This window comes from Muntiacus reevesi, chromosome X (assembly GCF_963930625.1).
Source record: "Muntiacus reevesi chromosome X, mMunRee1.1, whole genome shotgun sequence".
In the NCBI taxonomy this organism is placed as follows: domain Eukaryota; kingdom Metazoa; phylum Chordata; class Mammalia; order Artiodactyla; family Cervidae; genus Muntiacus; species Muntiacus reevesi.
In genome coordinates, this window is record NC_089271.1 from 138,756,761 (window position 1) to 138,782,330 (window position 25,570).

Consider the following 25,570-nt stretch of genomic DNA (forward strand, 5'->3'; position numbering starts at 1 on the left):
TCTCCATTTGACTGCCAACAATCTACAGTTGTGTCTAACTCTTTGCGGTCCTATGGACTCTAGACCACCAGACTCCTCTATCCATGGGATTCTCCAGGCAAGAATACTGGAGTGGGTTGCTATGCCCTCCTCCAGGGGATCTTCCTGACCCAGGGGTCGAACCCACATCTCTTACATCTCCTGCATTGGCAGGCAGGTTTTTTGCCACTAGTGCCACCTGGGAAGCCCATCAATCTACATGGAGCACCATTTTCTTATGGAAGTAGTCCCATTCTCTGCTACTCTAATTTACCATGTGTACAGCCATAAGAGTCACCTTACAAAATACAGCTTTCTTGATCATGTCCTGTTTAAAAACCATGACTCAATGCCTATAAGATCAAGTCCTAGCTTCTCAACCATATACTCAATATCCCCCAACAACCAAGTCCAGTTTTCCTACTCTACACACTTCTTTCTCATCCTAAATACTGCGATGCCCAAGACAGTGCCACTTCGCACCCTTGGCTTCTATTTCCATCCCACATGTAAAAGAGGTATTCTCCCAACTCCTGCATCTGCCTATCTAAATCCCACCCAGCTTTTAAGATCAGCTCAGGTTCTACCTCTTCTACATACCTTTCCTAACCACCTCACAATAATTCCAGCTGTTCTTGATATTTACAATTTTAATTAGCACCAGCTATACTCAAGGCCGATCTCACTTCTCTAGAAATGGAGAAAACTAATAGGTAAAATTTGAACCCATTTAATAAAGTCCTACTCTAAAACAGAGAGAGGGACAAATGTTCATATAGCTTCTGATGTCTGTTACTGTGGAGAATGCCAAACTATCAGTTGAAGAGTTCACCAAGCTTTCTTCCTCCCAAGATGAAAGTAACATCTATTGGAACATCTGAAATGCATTCCATTCATGACACATTACCCATTTGCTACACTATAGGATTTTAGAATATGTGAGAGGTAAAAGACTTTGGATCATCAAATATACATTATATCTGAGAAAACTGAGATCTATTTCTATTCCTTGGGCATTCTGATGTTTTCTTTCCCTTTAGAAATCCACTGATGAAAAATCAATGAAACAATTTTAGAAAGTTCAGCAGTATGTATCTTTAAAAATGCTCCTGGTTTTTGACCCAGTAATTTGACTTCTGAGAAGTTGAACAAATAACCTTAAATATATATATACATATATATGTGCATATATGTGTGTGTGTGTGTGTGTATACATATGCTGTGCTGTGCTATACTTAGTCGCTCAGTCATGTCCAACTCTTTGTGACCCCATGGCTGTAGCCCACCAGGCTCCTCTGTCCATGGGAATTCTCCAGGCAAGAATACTGGAGTGGGTTGCCATGCCCTCCTCTTGGGGATCTTCCCAATCCAGGGGTTGAACCCAGGTCTCGCTCATTGCAAGCAGATTCTTTACTGTCTGAGCCACCAGGGTAGCCCAAGAATACTGGAGTGGGTAGCCTATCCCTTCTCCAGGGCACCTTCCTGACCCAGGAATCAAACTGGGGTCTCCTGCATTTCAGGCAGATTCTTTACCAGCTAAGCTACCAGGGAAGACTATTTTTGTATGTGTGTGTACCAAAAAAATCTATCACAACCTTATTTCTAATAGTAGAAATAAATGGAAGAAAGCCTAAATATTCCCAAACTGGAGACTGTGGTGTACCTGATTTGATCTAATAAAATATTATGTAGCTATTTAACTAGATATTTTAACATATGATGGCATGAAACATATTGTGTCAGTGTCACCTAGCAGAACCACTTCCCCACCAGGGAGACTGGTGGTGGGAAGGGCAGATTTAAAATCATGTGAGTGTATGGCAAAAACCACGACAATATTGTAAAGTAATTAGCCTCCAATTAAGATTTAAAAAAATAAAAGGAAGAAAATTAAAAAAAAAAGTGTTATTACAAATAATGATGTGTGGGAAATTCTTATAAAATATTAGCTAAAGAAAATTGGATAGAAAATATATATAAAACACAAATCATTTCAAATGCATGAAGGTAAAAGATGAAATTTTTCATTCTTTTTAAGCCAGATTGTTTGATTTTTTTATGAGAATTCATGATTTGCTACTTTAAGTAATTTTTTTTGCAATTTTTATTTTAAAATAATTTCAGACACATAGAAAAGCTGTACAAACAGTACAATGAGCTCCTGTGTACTCTTCACCCAGATTCCCTAATTGTTAGCATAAAAAACTTCTTTAAAAAGTCCCTCTGTCCCATTTAAAGAGGCTTTGTTCGATATGTTCCTATGTGAACGTTGTCACTTTGGATTCTACAGTGAAAGGGAAACAGCAAGGGGACAAGCACTCATTTCTGATAGCGTATGGGATCTAGAATGAAAGCCAGCCCGAAGACTAATAATCAGATGCAAGACTTTTAACCAATTACACTGTATAATTTGCTATAATCAGTGTCATCCCATCCTGCCTTTCCCTTGACTACTTCAAGGAACATCAGGCAGACAATGTGATAATGAGTGTTGAACAACAGACTTAAATTTTCCCATGCAGCTGAGTGACTTGAGAAAGACAAATATATATTTTTCACTCATGTCTTCACTCTAGAGAAAATGAAAAGCATTGATTTAATCCAGCTGCCAGTGGTTCTACATAACTTGCCTGGACTTCAAAGAGAAGTGAAAAAGAGTTGAAGACCTTACAAAAATAAAAACATCATGTGTCCATAGCCATGAAAATGCATTATGCAAATGAAAGTACCCGTATTTTAGCATAGATACTGTATATTTCTACCCTGAATTTGGAAGAATTCTCCAAATTACAGACAGTTTAGAGGTGGAAGAGACATTTGGGTTATCCAGCACTGTCCAATAGAACTTTCTGTAATGATTAAAATATTTTGTATTTGTGCTGTCCAATAAGGTAGTCATGAGTCATCTGTGGTTATTAAGTGCTTGAAATGTACCTGATGCAACTGCAGAACTGAATTTTGGTTTGTTTTTTTTTAATTTTGTTTTATTTCATTTTAATTCATCTAAATTGAAAGAGCCATATGTGGCTAGTGGTTACTATACTGGACAGTGGAGATATAGACCCTTTATCACTCTAAGCAGTTCCCCTGATCTTTTTGCACTCTCCCTGATAATCACACCCACTCCTAACAGCTCCAGTTACCACTTATACTGATGGTACTCAATCTTGGCTGCATGTTACATTCACCTGGGGAACTGTTTTTAAATGTCAGTGTGCATGTGGGGAGAGGTGGGAGGTACTGTGACCAAGCATGAGTGGTTTTTAAAAGCTCTACAAGTGACTCTAATATGCAGTCAAGAGTCAAGAACCTTCAATCAATATGCTAATGACTTCCAATTCTGTATCACTAGATCTCAATGCTGAGCTCCACATGCTGACTGGATCTTTTCTTCCAGACATCTAGAGAAAAAAAAAAAAAACACCTCAAATATCAACACATCAAAATGGGACATCATTATCTCCATTGCCCTTACCCTAATCCTTCAAACTATAATTACTTGACTTCTGCCATTTTTCTGTTTTCTATATGCCATATATATATATAATATATATATTTATATTTATATATATTTGTTCCCCAGTTCATTCATTATGCCCTTCTTTTGTGTCTGATTTTTTCTGTAGTGTATAATTTTTATTTACTTTTCATTTCTCATTATGTATATGCTTTTAGTTATTTTCTTAGTGGTTACCCTGAGGATTACAACTAACATCTTCAGTTTATAGCAAGCTAATTTGAATTAATAACTTAGCTTCAATAGTCTAAAAAATTCTTTTCCTATGCAGCTCCATCCCTCCTCCTCTATGTTGTTATTATCACAATTTACATGTCTATATATTGTATGCCCACTAACATAGAATTATAATTTTTGTTCTATGTATTTGTGTTCTAAATCATATAGACAAAAGCTTACAAACCAAAAGTACAATAATTGTGGCTTTTATATTTACCTATATAGTTACCTTCACCCATATTCTTTATTTCTTCATATGACTTTGAATTACTATCTAGCCTGAAGGACTCCCCTTAGGATTTCTCATAAGGCAGGTTTACTGGCAATGAACTTGCTCAGTTCTTGTTTATTTGGGAATGTTTTAAGTTTACCTTAATTTTTAAAGGGTAGTTTTGCAGAATATCAAATTTTGGTTGAGATGGGTTTTATTTCTTTCAGCACTTCAAATGTATCAACCCACTGCCTCCTGGCCTCCATGGTTTCTGAAGAGAAATTGGCTGTTAATTTTTACTGAGGATCCCTTGTCTGTAACAAGCTGCTTTTCTGCTTTCCTGATTTCCTCTTCGTCTTTGTCTTTTGACAGTTTGATTATGTGTCTCAGTGTGGAATCTCTTTGAGCTTGGCCTTCTTAGAGCTTGTTCACCTTCTTGGATATGCAGATTCGTGTATTTCCTCAAATTTTCTTGGCCATTATTTCCTCAAATATACTTTCCACCACTTTCTCTTTCCTCTCCTTCTAGGACTACCAATATGCATCTTTTAGTACACTTGTTAGTGTCTCACATACTTCTGATGCCCTATTCATTCCTCTTCATTGTTTTTTATTTTCTATCCCTTAGACTAGATAATTTCTTTTTTTTTAATTTAGTTTTTGATTTTTTTTTACTGAAGGATAGTTGACTTACAGTGTTGTATTAGTTTCTGGTATACAGCAAAGTAATTCAGTTATATGCATTTATTTTTCATATTCTTTACCATTATGATTTATTACAGGATATTGAATATGGTTCCCTGTGAAACACAGTAGGACCTTGTTGTTCATCTATTTTATTTATAGTGGTGTGTATCTGCTAATCCCAACCTCCTAATTTATCCCTCTCCCACCCCCTTCCCCCTTTGGTAACCATAACTTTGTTTTCTGTGACTGTGAGACAGACTAGATAATTTCAATGTATATATTTTCTGTCTCAGCAGTTCTTTCTTCTACCTTCTCAAATCTGCTGTTTCACATTTGGCTAACACTGCTAGGGAGATTAACTCCAACCCTGAGAAAATTCCAAGGTGGGTTTTTAAAAAAGGCAATTGATCCTCTGTGCTGATTCCTCTTTTTCATGAAGAAATTTAATATCTATGTATTGACCAGTCGAAACATATAATCACAATTCTTTGAGAACAAAATTCACATTTCCCCCCTCCCAGCGCCAGCAAGCCACACTAACTAGCAATATGAGTTACAGTCCCCATGGCTATCTCCAAGCTAAGAAGTGGGGGATTGTAAGCAGTTCAGTAAAAATTCCACAAAACTCTCTTACCAAAATTTAATAGCTTATTTCTTCATTAAGAACTATTTTAATCAATGTAAGTTTTTATTAGAGTCCAGAGTTCAGAAAAGATTGATTTGAACTGATGGGTCTTGCTAGGTTAAATCATTACATTAGTGCAGAGATGGGTTTTTGAAGTCCCCTACTCTGCCAATTTTTATGTCCCTTTTTTTTAATCAAAAATTTTGTGGAATCTTAATACATTTATCATTTCATTTAACTTTAATTTTCCCAGGTCTATATAAAACTCAAAAGACATACTTTTTGTAATTTACATCTTAATTTGGGAGAAGTTATATTTTTATTAGGTTCTTTCTATTCAGCAACATAGCGTGCTTCCCTGTTCTCTCTGTCTTATTTTAACCCCATCAGTAACTTCTCTTACATGAATCCTGTTCCTTTCTAGGTAAATTTATTCCTGGATGTCTTCAGATGTTATCACTTTTCTGCATTGAATTTTTCCTTTATAATTTCTGAGTGATGATGATTATTACTGATATAAATTTTTCAAGCTATTGATAATTGTATTGTTTTCTTACATTCTGTCACCTTACCGAAGTTTCTTGTCAGCTTTTTAACAGATTTTTGAAAAGTTTCTTGGGTGTTCTATTATACCATTATATGCCTATAAAGGTAATTTGTTAAATATTTGTAATATTTTCACATCCTTCTCTTATTGCATTAGTCAAAACCTTAAAATTGAATAATAGAGCTGATAAGGGCATTCTTGATTTTAATGACAATGGGTCCAATATTTCACAATTTATTATGATATTTATTATTGATTTGAGGTAAATAATTTTTGTGTGTGTATATAGGTAATTTATTTCTGTTCCAGTTTTACTTCATTTTTAAATAAATAGGTTCTGAGTTAATACCAATTTTTTCATCTATTGATATAATCATGTCTTCTTTCCTTTAAGTGGTTGACAGTTACTAATTATATTGAAAATTTTCTCATATTGAACACTGCTTGCTCTTAGGATAAGTTCCACTTGATTATAATGTATTATTCTTCAAATTCACTTCTGGTTTTCATTTGCTAATATTTTATTTAGAGTTTTTTAGAATGATTTTCATGGTTGAAATTGGTCTATAGTTTTCATTTTAGAGTAGCATTATCAGGTTTTGGCATTAAGATTATGCTAGTTTTGTAGAATGAATTCAGGAGTGTTCTTCCTTGATCTATAATCTGAAAATAATTTCAATATCAAGATAACCGTCTGCATTTTTTAAGTTCTATTGATATACACAAATGTGAAACCACTTGAGCCGAGTGACTTTTAATTGGTAGACATTTCAAACTATTTTAATTTCCTCTATGATTATTAAGCTGCTCAAGTTTTCTATTTGTTTGTGGTTTAATTTTGCTAATTCTCCCCAAAATGCTATCACTTAGGATATCTTCAACTTTTTTTCTTTTTGTCTTCAGCTTCTTATAACAGAGAAGCATGCCTAAAAGTAGGTTAACAAAAAGTAACTTTTCATCTCACACAACTAGAAGTCTAGAGGTAGAGCAGCTTCCAGATTAATTAATTCAATGGCTCAGAAACATCATAAAGGACCCAATTTATGCCATCCTCAGCATGGAAGCTGAATCTTTTAGGCTGGCTCTCTTCATAGTCTCAAAAATGGCTACCAAAGTTTGGTGTCATATGCAAATGACATCATTCAGAGGCAAAAACGGGGAAATATTTCTTATTTTTGCATCTCTTTTTAAGAACAAAGAAACTTTTCCCAGAAGCCCTCTGGCACATCTCATTGGGCAGAACTGTACCAAATGCTAAAGTCTAGGTCAATCAAAGAAATGGAATTACCAATATTTACTCGAAAAGAAAGTGAAGCCGTTCAGTCGTGTCCGACTCTTTGTGACCCTGTGGACTGTAGCCTACCAGGCTACTCCATCCATGGGATTTTCCAAACAAGAATACTGGAGTGGGTTGCCATTTCCTTCTCCAGGGGATCTTCCTGACCCAGGGATTGAACCCAGGTCTACCCACATTGTAGGCAGATGCTTTACCATCTGAGCCACCTTAGACTAATTAAGACTCATTTTTTTTTTTAAGTAAAAGGGGGGCTTCTTGCTTAAGCACTTGGCTGCATGAAGAAGAGGTGGTTAAACACACAAGAAAAAAGCATAGCTCTACTTACAGAGCATCCCCCCCATCTGCACCCCTACCACTATTTAATGTAGCAATTTAATACATATCTATTGAGAGCCTATTATGTGCCAGGTTGTGGATATAGGGTAGTAAACATGACAGATAAAGTTTTGCTATTATGGAGTTTACAGTCTGTTTGGGGGAGCTAGGTATTAAAATACTAAACAAAAATATGAACATTTCAAGTAGTAATAAGTTCTTCAAGAAAAGCAACTCTGGATAATGAGATAGAGGGTGACACAAAGGAGCTGGCTCCATTGGAAATGTGTTCTTTGGAGGCTTACTGAAGAGATGATGTTTGATCTGAAATCTACATCATAAGAAGAAAACTGATGATCTTGTAGAATAGGATTATAGGCAGTGAACCACATATGATAAGATCCCAAGGTGGTCACATGCTTGAGAAGTTTGAAGAACAGGAAGAGTGCTAATGTTCTCTAAAATACCACTATGATTTATATACCCACACCTGAGCACCTGCTGTGTCCCTTATCTAGAATGACCATACCTACATTGCTGTCTAACAAACTCTTCAGTTCAGTTCAATAGCTTATTCATGTCTGACTCTTTGTGACCCCATGGACCTCAGCATGCCAGGCCTCCTTGTCCATCACCAACTCCTGGAGTCTACCCAAACCCATGTCCATTGAGTCAGTGATGCCATCTTTGTTCAATAGCTTAGTCATGTCTGACTCTTTGTGACCCCATGAACCTCAGCATGCCAGGCCTCCTTGTCCATCACCAACTCTCGGAGTCTACCCAAACCCATGTCCATTGAGTCGGTGATGCCATCTCATCCTCTGTCATCCCCTTCTCCTCCTGCCCTCAATCTTTCCCAGCATCAGGGTCTTTTCAAATGAGTCAGCTCTTCACATCAAATCAGGTGGCCAAAGTATTGGAGTTTCAGATTCAACATCAGTCCTTCCAATGAACACCCAGGACTTATCTCGTTTAGGATGGACTGGTTGGATCTCCTTGCAGTCCAAGGGATCCTCAAGAGTCTTTTCTAAACACCACAGTTCAAAAGCATCAATTCTTCAGTGCTCAACTTTCTTTATAATCCAACTCTTATATCCATACACGACTTGTGGAAAAACCACAGCCTTGACTAAACGAATCTTTGTTGACAAAGTAATGTCTCTGCTTTCTAATATGCTGTCTAGGTTGGTCATAGCTTTTCTTCCAAGGAGTAAGCATCTTTTAATTTCATGGTTGCAGTCACCATCTGCAATGATTTTGGAGCCCAGAAAAATAAAGTCAGCCACTGTTTCCACTGTTTCCCCATTTATTTGCCATGAAGTGGTGGGACCAGATGCCATGATCTTAGTTTTCTGAATGTTGAGCTTTAAGTCAACTTTTTCACTCTCCTCTTTCACTTTCTTCAAGAGGCCCTTTAGTTCTTCCTCACTTTCTGCCATAAGGGTGGTGTCATCTGCATTTCTGAGGTTTTCCTGGCAATCTTGATTCCAGCTTGTGCTTCTTCCAGGCCAGCTTTTCTCATGACGTACTCTGCATATAAGTTAAATAAGCAGGGTGACGTACTCCTTTTCCTATTTGGAACCAGTCTGTTGTTCCATGTCCAGTCCTGTTGCTTCCTGACCTACATACAGGTTTCTCAGGAGGCAGGTCAGGTGGTCTGGTGTTCCCATCTCTTTCAGAATTTTCCACAGTTTATTGTGATCCACACAGTCAAAGGCTTTGGCATAGTCAATAAAGCAGAAATAGATGTTTTCCTGGAACTCTCTTGTTTTTTCTATGATCCAACGGATGTTGGCAATTTGATCTCTGGTTCCTCTACCTTTTCTAAAACCAGCTTGAATATCTGGAAGTTCACGGTTCACATGTTGCTGAAGCCTGGCTTGGAGAATTTTGAGCATTACTTTACTAGTGTGTGAGATGAGTGCAATTGTGCAGTAGTTTGAGCATTCTTTGTTCTTGCCTTTCTTAGGGATTGGAATGAAAACTGACCTTTTCCAGTCCTGTGGCCACTGCTGAGTTTTCCAAATTTGCTGACATATTGAGTGCAGCACTTTCACAGCATCATCTTTTAGGATTTGAAATAGCTCAACTGGAATTCCATCACCTCCACTAACTTTGTTTGTAGTGATGCTTTCTAAGGCCCACTTGACTTCACATTCCAGGATGTCTGGCTCTAGGTGAATGATCACACCATCATGATAAGACATAGCTCAAGTATTGCTTTCTTTTCAATTATCTCCCCAAGAAGAGTTAAACACTTCCTCCCTGTGTCCCTATTATATATTAGACTCTATATCAGACTGTAGTAAATTTAACTTATTTTAACTTTTTTCTCTCTCTCTCTGGACCTGGAAATGTTTGAAGGCAAGAGCTATGTCATTTATATACGTATATTTGTATTCCCTACAGTCAAATGTCCTGGCCATGACAAATACTAGGTACATGACAAGTACTGAATTGCAGCACTGTGCCTAGCACTATTATAGGCATTATGGAGCTTACAAAAGAATCTACTTTCATTGAAGTAGTTCAAAATGTAGACTCTAGCATCAGAGCTTGACTCTTACCCCATTCCCACCACTGTGTGTGAACTTAAGCAAATTACTTAACCTCTCTGTGTCTCAGGTTATCTGGGAGGAGAGAGATGCTAATCATAACTGTCTGAAAGTAAAGAATAATTTAAATAATGTATGTGAAGCATTTAGCATATACAGTATCTGGCACATAAGTGCTTAATGTTAATTTATTACTATTTATAAATCAATGAAATTTTTGGATTGGTATGATTTGTACAAATGAAAAGCATAATATACCACTATGCAGGATGGTCTAAAGTACTTTTTGAAACAAGACAGTATGGTGTCTTGACCCCAGCAAAGCATTGCTGAATGAGAAATGAAGAAAAAATAGCCATGGTGTAACCTGTGCTGGCCTGACCATTCTAGAGAATGTGTTCACTTCTGAACAGAATACTTTAAGAAAAACAAAGTATAATATAACTAGAAGCAGACCACTAGGATGCTCATAATTCTACAGAAGGAGAGACTCCTGGGGCAGAGAGAGACACAAGAACTGAAATCAAATACATGAAGGCCTGTCATGCAGGACAAAAGACATATTTGCTTGATACTGCTCTATAGAGCAGAACTGGGGCCATGGAATAGAAGCTGGAAACAGGTAATTTTGGATAGACATAGAGACACCTTTGCTGAATATCAGCACTCACCATAAAGGTGAGAAAGGGGTGAGGTTTTCATCAGTGGAGGTGCTCATTAACTGAACAATCACTTAACAAGGATATTGTCAGGGAGTCTTTTTCACTGAGCAGGGGGTTATTCTAGATGAATTTTGATGTCCCTTTAGGAGGGACTTTTCTGGGAAAGATTAGTGTAACTAGGTTAAAATTAGGAAGTTCTCTAAGTGGTTCTCTTAAAGGAGTCAAAATGCTCTCAAAATCAACATGCACACACACATACGTATGTACATATACCTGTACACACACACAAGCTTCCTCTGACTAGCTCACCTCTGTGGCTATGTACATGAAATTTCCATTCTAGTCACTCATTGGATTGGGCATTCAAGCTTCCTATTCAAATGCAATTTTTCTCTAGATGAGGTATGGCTTTAAGCCACTCAGCTGTTACAATCAGCTTCTATCACAGTGCCTGGTACATATTCACTGAATGTATTTATTATCTACCATTTACCCTTGAGGTTGTATAAGTTTATCAAATTAAACCTACTTTCCTTAAAGGGCTCTGAAAAGATGGACAGCTAGAGAGATAAGGAGAAGGGTAAGAGGTCACAAGGATTTCACCATTCAAACCCAATACTTATGGCACAGAGTGCAAGCCACACACAGATACCATGTCCCTCCAAAGACACTATATTTTAGTGAGATGGAAAGCTTTCCTCCTCACAAAGGCCTGAGCTGGGCAATGATCTGGGCTGGGATTTGGTGAGACCACTTTGTGTCCTGCCCTTCTGTCCAGCCCATTGATTTAGCTCTTTAAATTGCATCATTTGAACCCACAAATGTCACAGATTCCTTTAGACAAACTCTTCTGGTTAGCAGTACCAGAAAGAGGGAACATAATAAGCCCTCTGAGACAGCCTGATTGACCATTCCTAATCTTTCATGCTTGGGAGACTACAGTGGGAGTTCACTTGTAGAATAGGATGAAGTGCTGGCTGGTTTTATTTCATTCAGTTAAGGATACACCTCAAGACCAGTGCCTAATACTGGGAACACAAACCTCACTTCCTGGCTTAGGTTAGTAGCAGATGAGTACAATCTGCCAAGCATAACTATAAAGGTGAAGGGTTATGGAAAGGAACCTTCCCTATAATCTATATTCAAGAGATGCCAGAAATTCCTTCATTAGTTACTTATTCCCAGAATAATGGCAGAGTAGGACTAACAACAAGCATATGGAAAAAGAATCTCAGAGTTTAGAGTGAGGATGAAACTAAAAACTGTCAATGAGGGTCAAATGGCACCAGCTTTGAGGACTAGCAGAGGGCAGTGAACTAGGAAAGTCATTAGATATATTATAAGCTTACAGGTAGACACACAACATGTTGTTCAGTAGCTAAGTCATGTCCAACTCTGTGACCCCATGGACTGTAGCACACCAGGTTCCTCTGTCCTCTGCTATCTCCTGGAGTCTTCTCAAACTCATGTCAATTGAGTCAGTGATGCCATCCAACCATCTCAACCTCTGCCGCCCCCTTCTCCTCTTGCCCTCAATCTTTCCCAACATCAGGGTCTTTTCCAGTGAGTCGGCTCTTCGCATCAGGTGACCAAAGTATTGGCGCTTCAGCTTCGGCATCAGTCCTTCCAATGAATACTCAGGGTTGATTTCCTTTAGGATTAATAATAATGAAGGATAAATAATAATAATTAATTAATAATAACTGGTTTAATCTCCTTGCTGTTCAAGGGACACTCAAGAGTCTTCTCCAGCAATACAATTCAAAAGCATCAATATTTCAGACTATATGGGGAACCCATTTTATATCCTGTGTAGTATAGAGGTGGGCATGGATACATAAAAGAGACATCCAGGCCTCTTCTTTCCCCTACATCACATCTTCCATGTCCTTCTAAACATACATCTCTTTACTCCCAAGGCCACAGCAACTTTCCTAATCAAGGAATTCACCTTAAAGTGTTACTGGCTATTGGCCATGTAATTTATTATCCCTTCCAGGGGTAGTTTTTAGGAATAAAGTGCCTTAAAGTGAAGGAATCACCCTCTAGTAGTATTTCTCAGGCAACCTCTGGAGGAGAGGTTTTTTCTCTACAGGGGAATACCACAAAGCTTCTTATAACACAGCCCACTGGAAATGCAATAGACCAGATTAATTTCAAATGCAAGAGATGAAAAGTAACACTAGACTCTGAATTGACTATAGATCATCCAATTATACTTACTTCAAGTTGCAAATTGACCATGATTGTACTATCCTCTCTCTTTACTACTGTAACTCACACATCTGGCATAGAGTGAGAGTTCAGCGAATGTACTTCTTGTTGCTTTCATTATTATTAATACTAGAAGCAGGAGTAGTATTAATGCTGCCCCAGTACCTGGCACAGTGCCCAGGACATATGAATTATCCCCAAAGTGGAACAATTTATCGCTCTGGCTCCTGGCATAGTGCCTGGCACTCAACAGGGCTTTGACTGAATTCATTCCCTGTGTTCTCACCTTTTCCTGGGACACATTTGTCTTCAGTTTCCCTTAAAGCTGTGTCTTGCTAACATAGATACAGACCTTCCTGTGGCAGTAATACTTAGCCCAGAACCACCAGCCACACCATCTGAAAAGACATCTAGCCTTTTCTTCCATAGTAGTCTCTGAAGGGGTTTTCCTAGTGGCTCAGATGGTAGAATCCACCTGCAATGCAGGAGATCTGGGTTTGGTCCCTGGGTTGGGAAGATCCCCTGGAGGAGGGCATGGCAACCCACTCTAGTATTCTTGCCTGGAGAATCCTATGGACAGAGGAGCCTGGTGGGCTACAGTCCCTGGGGTCACAAAGAGTCAGATACGACTGAGGGACTAAGCGCATGATGGCACAGCCTCTTAAGTGGCAAATGGGCAGCAAGTGGATTTTCTTTTTTTTTTTTTTTTTTTTTGGTTTGTGTGTGTGTGTGTGTGTGTGTTTTAGTATAATTGCTTTACAATGTTGTATTAACGTCTGCTGTACACTGAAGTGAATCAGCTATATGTATACATGTATCCCCTCACTCTTGGACTCCCCCATCCCACCTGCCCCCTCATCCCACCCCTCTAGGTCATCACAGAGCACCAAGCTGAGCTCCCTGTGCTATACAACAGCTTCCCATTAGCTACCTATTTTACACATGGTAGTGTATATATGTCAAGTGTTTCAGATAATTTTTAATATAGTCAAACAAGTTTTGAGCTATTGCCTTATAATTTTAGTTTATTTCTAATCCCTGTATTCTATTATAGCCTTAAAAATATGCCCCCAACACTATCCCAACTAGACTATGATCAACCCACCACATTTGTTCTTGTGATACCTGAACTACCCTCATATTTTCACACTAAATTAATTCTTCAAGGACTGGATAACAGCTATCTTCTCCGTGAAACCTCTGAGACTTCAGCCTCACAGAGCCCTTTCTGAAAACCCCAAGCATCAAAGCAGTACCATAAAATCTAGTACTCATTTGTGACTGTGCTGACCCCCTCAGCTAGATTGTATTTGCTCATTAAACATCTATTTGTTGAGCACTCGTCATGTTCCAGACCCTGTGTAAGTGCTAGGAAGGCAGGAATCAAGGTATCCCTACACAAACAGCAGGAAAACAAAGATGCAGTTGAGTGATGTAGAACAAATGTGATCTGAGTGCCAGTGGGGAGCCCAGGGGGAGATTCTGAGGGTATCAGGGGAAGGCTTCACAGAGAAGGGTGGGACCTACGAGCAAGGTGCTGAAGTAGAGAGGAATTTGTTAAATGGAAAAAGTAGGATGGAGCCATGTGCAAACACATGATCATGAAAGGGTAACTCAGAGAACATGGCTCAGTAAGCTAGAACTTGGGGTGAGAAGGAGAGAGATGAGAGAATATCATGGAAGGTTTACTCATTCATTCATCACACATATATCCAGCATCCAGGGTATGCCAGGAACTGGGCTTGGATGAATGCTAGAAAAACAGGACAGGTGCAACCTCTGCACTTGAGTTTTAAAGCAAATTGGACTGAACAGATGATTACTCAGGAAGACAAAGACATATGTCTGTGTTACTAGAAATTTTGATTAACGTCAAGAAAGAAGAGAAAAGGCTAGGCTATGATGGAGAGAAGAATATGAAGGAACTACTTTATAGAGAGGAGTTGGTGAGGGCATCTCTGAAGAGGTGACATTTAGTTGAGGCTTGAAAAATGAAGAGTTGTAGGAGAGTGTTCCAGGAGATGATTGAAGGTCTTGAAGTAGGAAAAAACTTGGCGTGTTGGAAGAATCAAACGAAGAGCTTTACAGGGCTAAAGAACAGTGGATGATGGTGAGAGAGTGCTTTCAAATGACATTAGAGAGGTAAACAAACGCAAGCCAAGACCTAGTAAGTAGATCTCTGAAAGGAGTGTTGATTTCATCACAAAAGCAGCAGGATACTAACCGAGGAGAGTGAAATAGGATCAGCTTTGTGTTTCACAGGATAACTTGGGGTGGTATGGAAGACAATCTGGAAGGGGAGAGAATGGAGTCAGGATGACTCATTATAAGTGTGTGGAATGGTTCAAGTGGGAGATGATGAAGGCAGGGACCTTTTTCTTTCTTCTGTTCCAAAAATGACTAGCACAGTGCTAGGCATGCTGAAGGCTTCCAGTGTGTTCATGTTGATTAATTTAAAAATGTAAACTGAATTGGCCTGTTGAGTCTCTTTTCAGGAGATCTCACTCTCTTCTTTCTCCTCCCTTTTTTCTTTATAATGGAGACAGAGAGTCAGGGAGGCGCTCTACAATTAGTATTATTAAAGTAATTTGCTGTTTAGTGACAAATGCTTCCTCTAAATGCCACTTTCCTTTAGTCATTGCTGAGTTACTTGAAAGTAGCACAAGAAAATATCAGTGCTTCTCAAGACAGCCAAGCAGCAGTCTGCTCTCCTGAGATTTGGATGCAGAGAGAAATTTGTCATCTGGGCCTGTTCAGGGCAAGAGGCAACACTAACCTTCAAACACTAACTTCCCAGAAGATCACAAATGCATGAATTGCAAATACCACTTGGTATAAAATATGCCGCTCACTCTGCCAAGGCAGAGATGTAATTACCTGGAAGAGTAAGGCAAATGTTTGTGGAAACCACATGTCTTCATCGTCTCTTACATCCAGAAGATGAGATAAGAGGCCCTTTATCACATTTCCATTTCTTTTTTGCTGGCAAAACAGTTCAGTAATGAAAGACACTTAAATAAGTTCATCCAACCTCAGCCTCCAGAGAGTCTTGGAGGTCCCAGGGATAATAGGGAAAGGGGAGTCAGTCACCTCATGGATCTGAGCCTTATCTGCTCTGGGGAGGATAGGCATTCCCATCTCATAGGGCTAGTACAAGAGTCAATGAGAAATGTGCATGAATTCAGTCTGTAAACTACAAGGCAGAGCTCTATATTGTGATTCATTCTATGCAATTAAAAGCAAAGATTATCTTTTATTCTTGGTCTCCCAGAGAAAGTTAAACATATTGTAGGAACTCAATAGGTTTTGCTTTGAAATCACTTCTATTACAATCAGGCTTTAGATGTAGTGCATGTAAAACAGACCAGTCACTTCTCAGAATTGAACCAGATAGGTTCTCAGATATGTCAGCTGCTTGGTTTAGGTGGTGGAGGAAAAACATAAAGGGGCTAGAGGTGGTACATGACCGTAGTCTGTTGGAGTCAGTACCCCTTCCCCAGTGAGCAGCAGTCAGAAGGCGGCTTCAGTTAGCACACTGACAGGATTTCAATCGAGGATCTGCATCCAGGGCAGCTGCAAATGTAATCCTACAAATTAGCAGAGGCCCACGGTCCAAAGAAAAGTAGCCAAAAATGAGATCCAACTTTGCATCAGCAATCAGAAGTATTATGAGTATTTCCAGACAGCAGAAGGGAAGGAAAAAACTAACTTGTGCCGTGTCTCAGGAGGTTTACTCTTTACCAGTTACTGTGATCAGTCATTATCTCATTTAACTCTCACAGTAGCTTTATGAGATAAGAATTAGTCTTTAGCATGGGGTCTGGTGCTGTTAATGCTATTAATATTGATAAGCTTAACAGGGCTTCCCTAGTGGTTCAGACGGTAAAGAGTCTGCCTGCAATGCAGAAGACCCAGTACAATCCCTGGGTCAGGAAGATCCCCTGGAGGAGGGCATGGCAGCCCACTCCAGTATTCTTGCCTGGGAAATCCCAGGGATTTCCCACCAGGATACAGTCCATGGGGTCGCAAAGAGTTGGACACAACTGAGTGACTTACACAAACAAGCTTAATAATAAGAAACTGAAGCACAGTGAGCCTGAGTAACTTCTCTAAGGTCACAGACCTGGTAAAGCCAGAGATTGAACCCAGGTCTTTCTGACCCAAAAGCCCGGGCTCTTTCTTCTATATACTCCTTTGCAAGAGGAGAAAGATTGCAGCTTTAAAACAGCTAAGGATTTTTCAAGTCCCTAGCAAGGCTGCCTCCATAACTGACCACTTGAGAGCTGCAGGTATCTAACAGTATCTTTGATCTCCCTCTGTCTCCTCATTTAGGTTTCAAAATTGCTATGAACCATGGCACAACTGTACTACAAAAAGGTCAACTACTCACCGTACAGAGACCGCATCCCCCTACAGATTGTGAGGGCAGAGACAGAGCTCTCTGCTGAGGAGAAGGCCTTCCTCAATGCTGTGGAGAAGGGGGACTACGCCACTGTGAAGCAGGCCCTCCAGGAGGCCGAGATCTACTACAATGTCAACATCAACTGCATGGACCCACTGGGCCGGAGCGCCCTGCTCATTGCCATTGAGAATGAGAACTTGGAGATCATGGAGCTCCTGCTGAACCACAGCGTGTACGTCGGCGATGCACTGCTCTACGCCATCCGCAAGGAAGTGGTGGGTGCTGTGGAGCTTCTGCTCAGCTACAGGCGGCCCAGTGGAGAGAAGCAGGTAAGAATTCCCTACAGCCTGGGAAATAACCAGGGACAACATAGCATCACAGGGTCAGAAGCCATGAAACTAAGGAAGGTTAGGTAGGCTGGAGTTGAGAAGCCCTATAATGGCAACCCTCTCCTCTCCAAAATAGCACCAGTGATCTCACGTGGGATCCTAGAGCTACCCTGCATGGCCCATACTGAGTTTTACTCATTTGCTTTTTCCTTATTAATATTTGCTGACATATTTTCAATGCTCAGGCTTCCCAGGAAGCATAGTGGTAAAGAATCTGCCTGCCAGTGCAGGAGATGCAAGATACATGGGTTTGATCCCTGTAGGGAAGGGTAGGGAATATCCCCTGGAGGAGGAAATGGCAACCCACTCCAGTATTCATGCCTGGGAAATCCCATGGACAGAGGAGCCTGGTGGACTACAGTCCTTGGGTTCACAAAGAGTAGGACAGGACTGAGCAACTAAGCGTCCACACAACCTAAAATTGTGCTCTCCATTTCCAGAATATTCTAACTCTTTCTATGCTCCCTACCTCCTGCTCTATATCTTCATTTCCTTTGTCTACTCAAAGGTCACTTTTGAGAGAAGGGGAGATGAAACACAGACCTGAGTTTTCTCCTCACCTGCTCTTTCCTGAAGGACAGGAGGCCTTTAAACTTGAGTGCTGTGGCACAGATGCAGATGGATCCAGGAACTTACACATATCTCTTAGTTTCATTCATGTGACTACATTCCACCCCTAGATGTTTGGAGTTTTGCCTCTGCATTTCTCCTATCTTCCGAGGAACCAAAGTTTAATACTCTGGTTACCTTTGAGTTCTTCCTCTCCCTTGTCTTCATGTTCAATCCCCGAGCCCAGTGAGTTTTTCCTTCCCAATATGTTTTATGTGCTTTTTTTCCTCTCTAACCCATCTCCTGCCACTCTGCCTCAGGTTCTCATCATCTCTCTCCTAGATGAGTAATTCCCCAAGTGTGTTTCCTGGACCATCAACATTAGCATCACCAGGGGAACTTAGAAAATGCAAATGTGAAAGCCTCCAGATCAGACTGGATCTGGATCAGACTGGATCAGATTCTCTGGGGATGGGGCCCAACAAGCCCTCCAGGGGACTGCGATGCCGCTCATGTTTGAGAATCCCTACACTAGACTAGCATGAAAGCTTCTATCTGGACTCCCTGCTTCTACTCTCTTTCTTCCTCTCAAACTGTCCTCAGCAATGACATGGCTTATTCTTCCCCAAATAACGTAACAATCTTCTCATTCCTTTTCATCCTTTCAGTGACTCCAATGGCTCTTCCCTAGAAGAGAAGCCAACCCATAAAGCTTAGCACTCAGTACCCTTCATTAATGATCTTTTCTAGTCTTGCTTCCCTCTGGGCCCTTCTAAACCCCACAAGTCAGGACGGTCTCCACTGTCTCTCTTCTTTCAGAGCATAGTAGGGGTATGTAGTGGGCTTCCCAGGTGTCACAGTTGTAAAGAATCCATCTGCCAATGCAGAAGACTGGGGTTCGATCTCTGGGTCGGGAAGATCCCCTGGAGGGGGAAATGGCAACCCACTCCAGTATTCTTGCCTGGATAATCCCATGGACAGAGGAGCCTGGTGGGCTACAATCCATGGGGTTGCAAAGAGCTGGACATGATTGAGCACATATGTACATAGAGGCATGTAGTAGAAACAAAGAAAATACAGAGTCATCAACATGGAATACCACAATACACTAAAAAGTACAAATAGCACAAACCGAAACCCAACTTGCAAAGTGCTTAAAAAATACTGATAATGAAAACACTCAACATCAAATCTTACGGGACATGACCAAAGCTGAGTTTAAAGGGAATTCATAGCTTTAATACTTGCCTAGTTAAACAAAAAGGAATGAAAATAAGCTAACCGATAACTCGAAGACCAGGAATTGGAACTGACAGAGCAGAAAACAAGATACTAGATTAAAAGTTCCTTGGGTAAAGGGCCTGAATCAACATTTAATACAGTGCCAAGAGAGAAGGGGCCTTATCTCTCTTCTCCACTGCTATATCCTAGCACTGGGAGAGTGCCTGCAATATCAAAGGCACTCAATAAATATTTATTTTATGAATGAATTGCATGCAATTGCACTGTGCTAAGCATCTCAAACCATTTAATCCTCCCAGTTACTCTGGGAGCCAGGCACTATTCTGATTGTCCCCATGATACTGATGAGACAAATTGAGCCACAGGATGGTATAAATGTCAGAGCCAGCATTCAAACCCAGGCTTCCTGGCCCCTAAAGCCACCCTCTTAAGCACTAGGCTATACTGCTCCCTTGGCTGTCTGAGTTAAGTCTGAGAACTCCCAGCACAGGAGTTTTGAGACAGGGTACATCAGTGGAGGTGGAAAAGGAAATGGCAATCCACTCCAGGATTCTTTCCTTGAGAATCCTATGGACAGAGGAGTCCATGGGGTCTCAAAGAATCGGACACAACTGAGTGACTAACACACACACACACACACACACACACACACACACACACACACACACACATACACACATACACACACACACATCAGTGGAGGATGAATGACCTCTCTAGAAAGGACAGGTCTATAGGATTTGGATATACAGCAAAGCAGATGACTCCCAGTCCACATCACCATCCCCATCACAACTGATTTGTTCTGGGCCCCTTTTCTCTAGAATCCTGCTAAGTGTTTGAGTGATTTAATGTGCTAATCTGAACTAAGGCTTACCCAGCTACTCCCTTCCATGATGACCTTGCCCACCTCTAGGGATGATGTAGCCACTGACTCTACCCTTCACTTGACACTAAGCACATAGTAAATATGTAAGGTCAGCCTTACTTGTGGAAAGAAGCTAGCCTTACTAGACTTTGTAATTAGATGGTTTCTTAAATGGGAAGCATAATCTAATGCCCCACTTTTCATGTTTTCATGTATCTGCCATCCACACCTGACCCAGTGCCTAGTATATAATGGGTGACAGAAAAATACTTGCGATGAGCAAGAAGGGCTTGTGTGTATCTCTTGGAAAAGCACATAGCGAGCTGCTTGAACAAGACATCCTGGACTTTCATATTCAATCCCATTTAGCATCATAACTGTTTTGAAAGAGTGCAGAGGACAGAAGAGTTTCCAAGGAGGGTACTACCAATAGCAGCCCTATTCCTGAGTTTGGAAAGTAGGTCAAATCTTTACTTGATGGGCTCCCCTTTGTCCTGGTGGCTCAGATGGTAAAGAATCCACCTGCCAATGCAGGAGACCTGGGTTCGATCCTTGGATTGAGAAGATCCCCTGGAGAAGGGAATGGCAACCCACTCCAGTATTCTTGCCTGAAGTGTTCCATGGACAGAGGAGCCTGGTGGGCTACAGTCTATAGGGTCACAGAGAGTCAGACATGACTGAGAGATTACCACTTTCACTTTCCCTTTTCCCATCTGTCCCCATTGCTCTAGAAAACCTGAGGAAGAAAGGCACCTGGCAAACTCATTCTGAAGTATTGGGTTGGCCAAAAAGTTCATTAGTTTTAAGTTAAAATAAAAGACATATTTTCCTTTTCAAGAAATGTATTGAACAATGTATTCGTTGAACAAACAAACATTTTGGCCAACCCAATACAATTTAAGGCATGATCTTCCCCTTCATAAAAGCAGTGCTTAACTCACAGGAATGAAGCATTGCTGGTGGAATGTCAGGGATATGAAACCTAGATGAAGCATTTGGGACAGGCTGTTTTTCACCAAGGTTCTTCCTGACTCACTGAGAATATAAGACCTCCTTTGTCCACACTTGAATATCATACCATATATATAAACCCACAAAGCCAGCTCCCTCCCCGGGTCTCTTGAGCAGCTTTCTCTTCCCTTTCCCTTCTCGCACAACCCCTACGAGCAGCTGGTGCTAAATTGCATTTTCTTCCATCACTCTGACAGTTGCTGCGATAAGTCATATATCAGTAACTATAACAACAGCCTGCCACAGTGCTGGCTCTGCCTTTCTGGGAGATAGAAACAAGATTTGTTTACCTGGGAGCAGTCAGGGATGTGAGCAAACACAGAACTCCTGAAAGGCCTCAGATCCAGTTGGGCAGGCGACTCTCAGGAAGGCACTTCTCCTATACACAGAATCCAAACACCTGACCCAGAGGCCCTCCCCTAGCTCACTAAAGGACTGGGAACAGCTAAGCTCCCTCAGTCTTGGCTGGATAAACTAGTGCCCTCTATGGATTTACTGACAAAGAAGTTTGCCTTCAGGCTTGCAACCAGACCCCCTTTGCTCAGCTCTAGCCCCAGACCATCATGCTCTTCTTCCTCTTCTAGCTTATCAAAAACTGCTTTCAAATAAAGACCAGAGGCTGGGCGTAAATGGCTGATACTGGCTTCACATATTGGCACTCACATGGACACCTGCATCTTTAATAAGGACCAAATCTTAAAGTTAAAATGGTAATGCTCTATCAGATAGAATTTCCTGAAGCAGACAATAAGTAGAAGACTGTGTGTGTGTGTGTGTGTGTGTGTTATTCTGTGGTCTTCTTGCTACTCTAGAAAAACCAACCCTCTTGGCAGCATCCACTCCCTAACCACTACAGCCTATTCCCTTAGGGATAGATGTTGGCCACCTGGGGGACTTGAGATTCCTTAGGGGTGAACACTCTGAAATAATTCTCATTATTCTCTGCAGTTTCTCAAAAATGTTTAGACTACAGAAGGTTTAATCCAACCTATCTCTTGTCCATCAAACCTGCTCCATTTACCCACTGAATCTTGGAACCGACAGGGGAGCATCATCAGCAGGGAAAGCCAATCCAGTTCCAGTCCCAAGAGGAGCCTTGAATCTGTCTATGGTCAAAACTGGCTCAAAGATCAAGCTTTGTGCGTATGGAAAATGTCAAAATGAAGATGCCTAAGCCCTGTTGCATAACTACAGAATCATAATCTTGGGGCTTGGGGCCTGGAATCAGCATTTTTATACTTTTTATTTTGTATTGGGGTTAAGTTGATTAACAAACAATGTTGTGATAGTTTCAGGTGCACAGCAAAGGGACTTGGCCATACATATACATGTATCCTTTCTCCCCCAAACTCCCCTCCCATCCAGGCTGCCACGTAAAATTGAGCAGAGTTCCCTGTGCTGTACAGTAGGTCCTTGTTGGTTATCCATTTTAAATATAGCAGTGTGTCCATGTTCATCCCAAACTCCCTAACTATCCCTTCCCTCCATCCTTCCCCCACCCCCAGCAACCATAAGTTCATTGTCTCAGTCTGTGAGTCTCTTTCTATTTTGTAAGTAAGAAATCATACAAATTGGAACCAGCATTTTAATAAGCCCACTCCCACCCATATCCAGGAAAGATGTCTATGTGCCTCTCTGGATTTGTTCCCTACAGCTGTCATAACTAATTACTACAAACTGGGTGGCTTAAAGTAAAAGTATTCTCTCACAGTTCAAGAGGCCAGAAGTCCAAAACACAGGTGTTGGCAGACTTGGTTTCTTCTGGAGGCTCTAAGATAGAATCTGTCCCATACCTTGGTTTGCAGCTGCATCACTCTAATCTCTGCCTCCATCATTACATGCAGTTCTCCTCAGTGTCCTTCTTCTGTGTGTCTGTGTCCAAACCCTCTTTCTCCCTGATAGGGACACCAGTCATTCAATTAAGGGCCCACCATAATTCAGAACTACCTCATTGTAACTTGATTATATCTGCAAAGACCCTGTTTTCCATAGAAGGTCACATTCACAGGTGCCAGCTATTAAGACTCGAATATATCTTTTGAGGGGGATACAATCCAACCCACTACACTTTCAATGAGAAATATTAGTCTAGACAAGTGGCTTTCAAACATTTTCAGTAGCAGAGTCTTTCATTAAATGAAATCCTGCCCAGGTGTAAAACAGACCCACGGAGAGCTGCCCTAGTTTAAGCACAGGTCAGGGCCCCAAAGCCCATTTGTTCACACACACATTCTCCCTCCCCCCTCCCCCTCCCCCTCTCGCTCTCTCCCCATAGCTCCTTGGGCCTGAAGAGCAAGCATAACTAGAAAACCACTGCTCTAGAGGACAGAATGACAGATTCTATTCCTGAGTTTGAGATGTTAGCCAGCTTATAGCTAACAGACTGACTGACCTTGGGCAAGTCCTAAGGTCTTTTCCAAGTGTCCAGTTACAGAATCACCCTATAGCTCAATTTCCTCATCTATAAAATGAAGCTAATAATATCCATGCCTACTTAACATAGGGGCCTGTTGTGAGGAAGAAATAAGATAAAGATATATTAAAGTTTTTTGAAACAAAATTTCATGCTAGATAGAGTTCAGTGACTATTATTTCCAGCTTCACTCCATCAGTTTGACTTAGCCTGTGATGTTGTGTGGAGAGACCAGCTGGCAAGTGGCATTCACCACTAGGCACTGCCAGTACTACAGCGAAAGGGAGAGGCTGGTGAACGAGCTGGCCCAACTCACAGATTACTTCCTTCTGCCTGGCCTTGATGACAATGGTCTCCCTTCTGCTGCCATGACCTCACAGTCACCACTCCTCATTCACTGGAGTCTATGGGTTTGAACAACAGGGAGGTAGAGCTGCTGTCCTCTGCCTCAACAGTTCACCCAAGTCATTTTCTTTCTTGGTCACTTGTTTCAATGCAGGCAGGTGGAAAGAGACCAAGCCAGCCTTCTCCCCATGGCCCACCCCTCTGGGCTCTGCCATAATTACTCATTTGTCTGTGGCAGATGGCTTCAAATTAAAATTGGTCTCACAGATGAGTCAGCGAGATTAAGTCTCAACAACACGATAAGTTGTTTGTGTTGAGATTGTAGAAAATCAGCAACAAAGCACTCCACTTCTCTCTTCCCCTATCTGACCCTTGGTCCCACGGAGAGATCGCAGAGCGTGGAAAGGACACTGAGGGCCTGGGAAAAGGTGACTGATGCATAGAGAGGGGCCCTACAATTTCTGACCTATAAATCTCAAGACTCAATATGAGAGAAGAAAGGAAAGGAGAGAATGGCAAATGTCACCCTGCTATTTACAGGCAGCTTGGAGTGGTAGAAGGATCAGAAGCTTTGGAGTCTTAGTTGTTTTAGTAGGTGTGCTTCCTTGGACAAGTTGCTTAATCTCACCAAATCTCAGTTTCTTCATCTGTAAATGGGAACGATGATGGAGCCTACTTCATAGAGTTCTAGTGAAAACTAAATGAAATAATCCATGTATATTACTTAGAACAATGTTTGACATAGTGAATATTCAATATATGGGCAGTTGTACTATTCCTGTTCCTACTAATTGAAACTATGCTGATATTTTCTATTGGCTAATATCATTTATTCATTTTTAATATTTATTTATTTTGCTGCTCCATGTCTTAGTTGTGGCATGCAAACTCTTAGTTGTGGCATGTGTGATCTAGTTCCCTGACTAGGGATCTTACCCAGGCCCCCTGCATTTGGAGTGTAGAGTCTCAGACACTGGATCACCAGGGAAGTGCCTCATTTATTCATTTTTAAATATATATAAAGCACATATGAGTACACAGTGGCTAAAAGTTCAGACTGTAAGACTTTAAGAAAGTTGTTTGGCCTAATCGAGCATGTTTCCTTATCTGTGTAATGAGATTAATATTACGTACCTCATCAGTTGTTGTAAAATTTAAATGAGAATTATTTTTTAACATCTGATACACTTTGTGGCACATAGCATTCAATAATGATACTCATATCATTAGAATTAATACAAAATATTATTAACCCTTTGGTACCTGAATTGCCCAATATAATAGTAGGTATTTATCACTATAATAATCTGAGTTACAGCTTTAATTCTATGAGTCTCATTCCAGGATCAAAGAGCTAGGCCAGAAACCTGGGTTTTGTCAATCAAGTCAAGAAAATAAATCAGCCACTTCATTGGAAGAAAATGTCAGAATGGCCACATGGCAGTATATTAACCAAACTGATGAAGTGAATTCTCTCCTTTCCC

General features: G+C 40.7%; 1 protein-coding gene across 1 annotated transcript in view; it reads left to right on the top strand.

Moving 5' to 3' along the window:
- The first annotated feature begins 17,220 nt into the window (after positions 1-17,220).
- TRPC5 (transient receptor potential cation channel subfamily C member 5) overlaps positions 17,221-25,570 on the top strand; it is a 160,174-nt gene continuing 151,824 nt past the window's right edge. The window contains exon 1 of the mRNA XM_065915436.1: positions 17,221-17,598. Within this exon, the coding sequence (XP_065771508.1) occupies positions 17,221-17,598 (378 nt within the window). The remainder of the gene's footprint in view (positions 17,599-25,570) is intronic.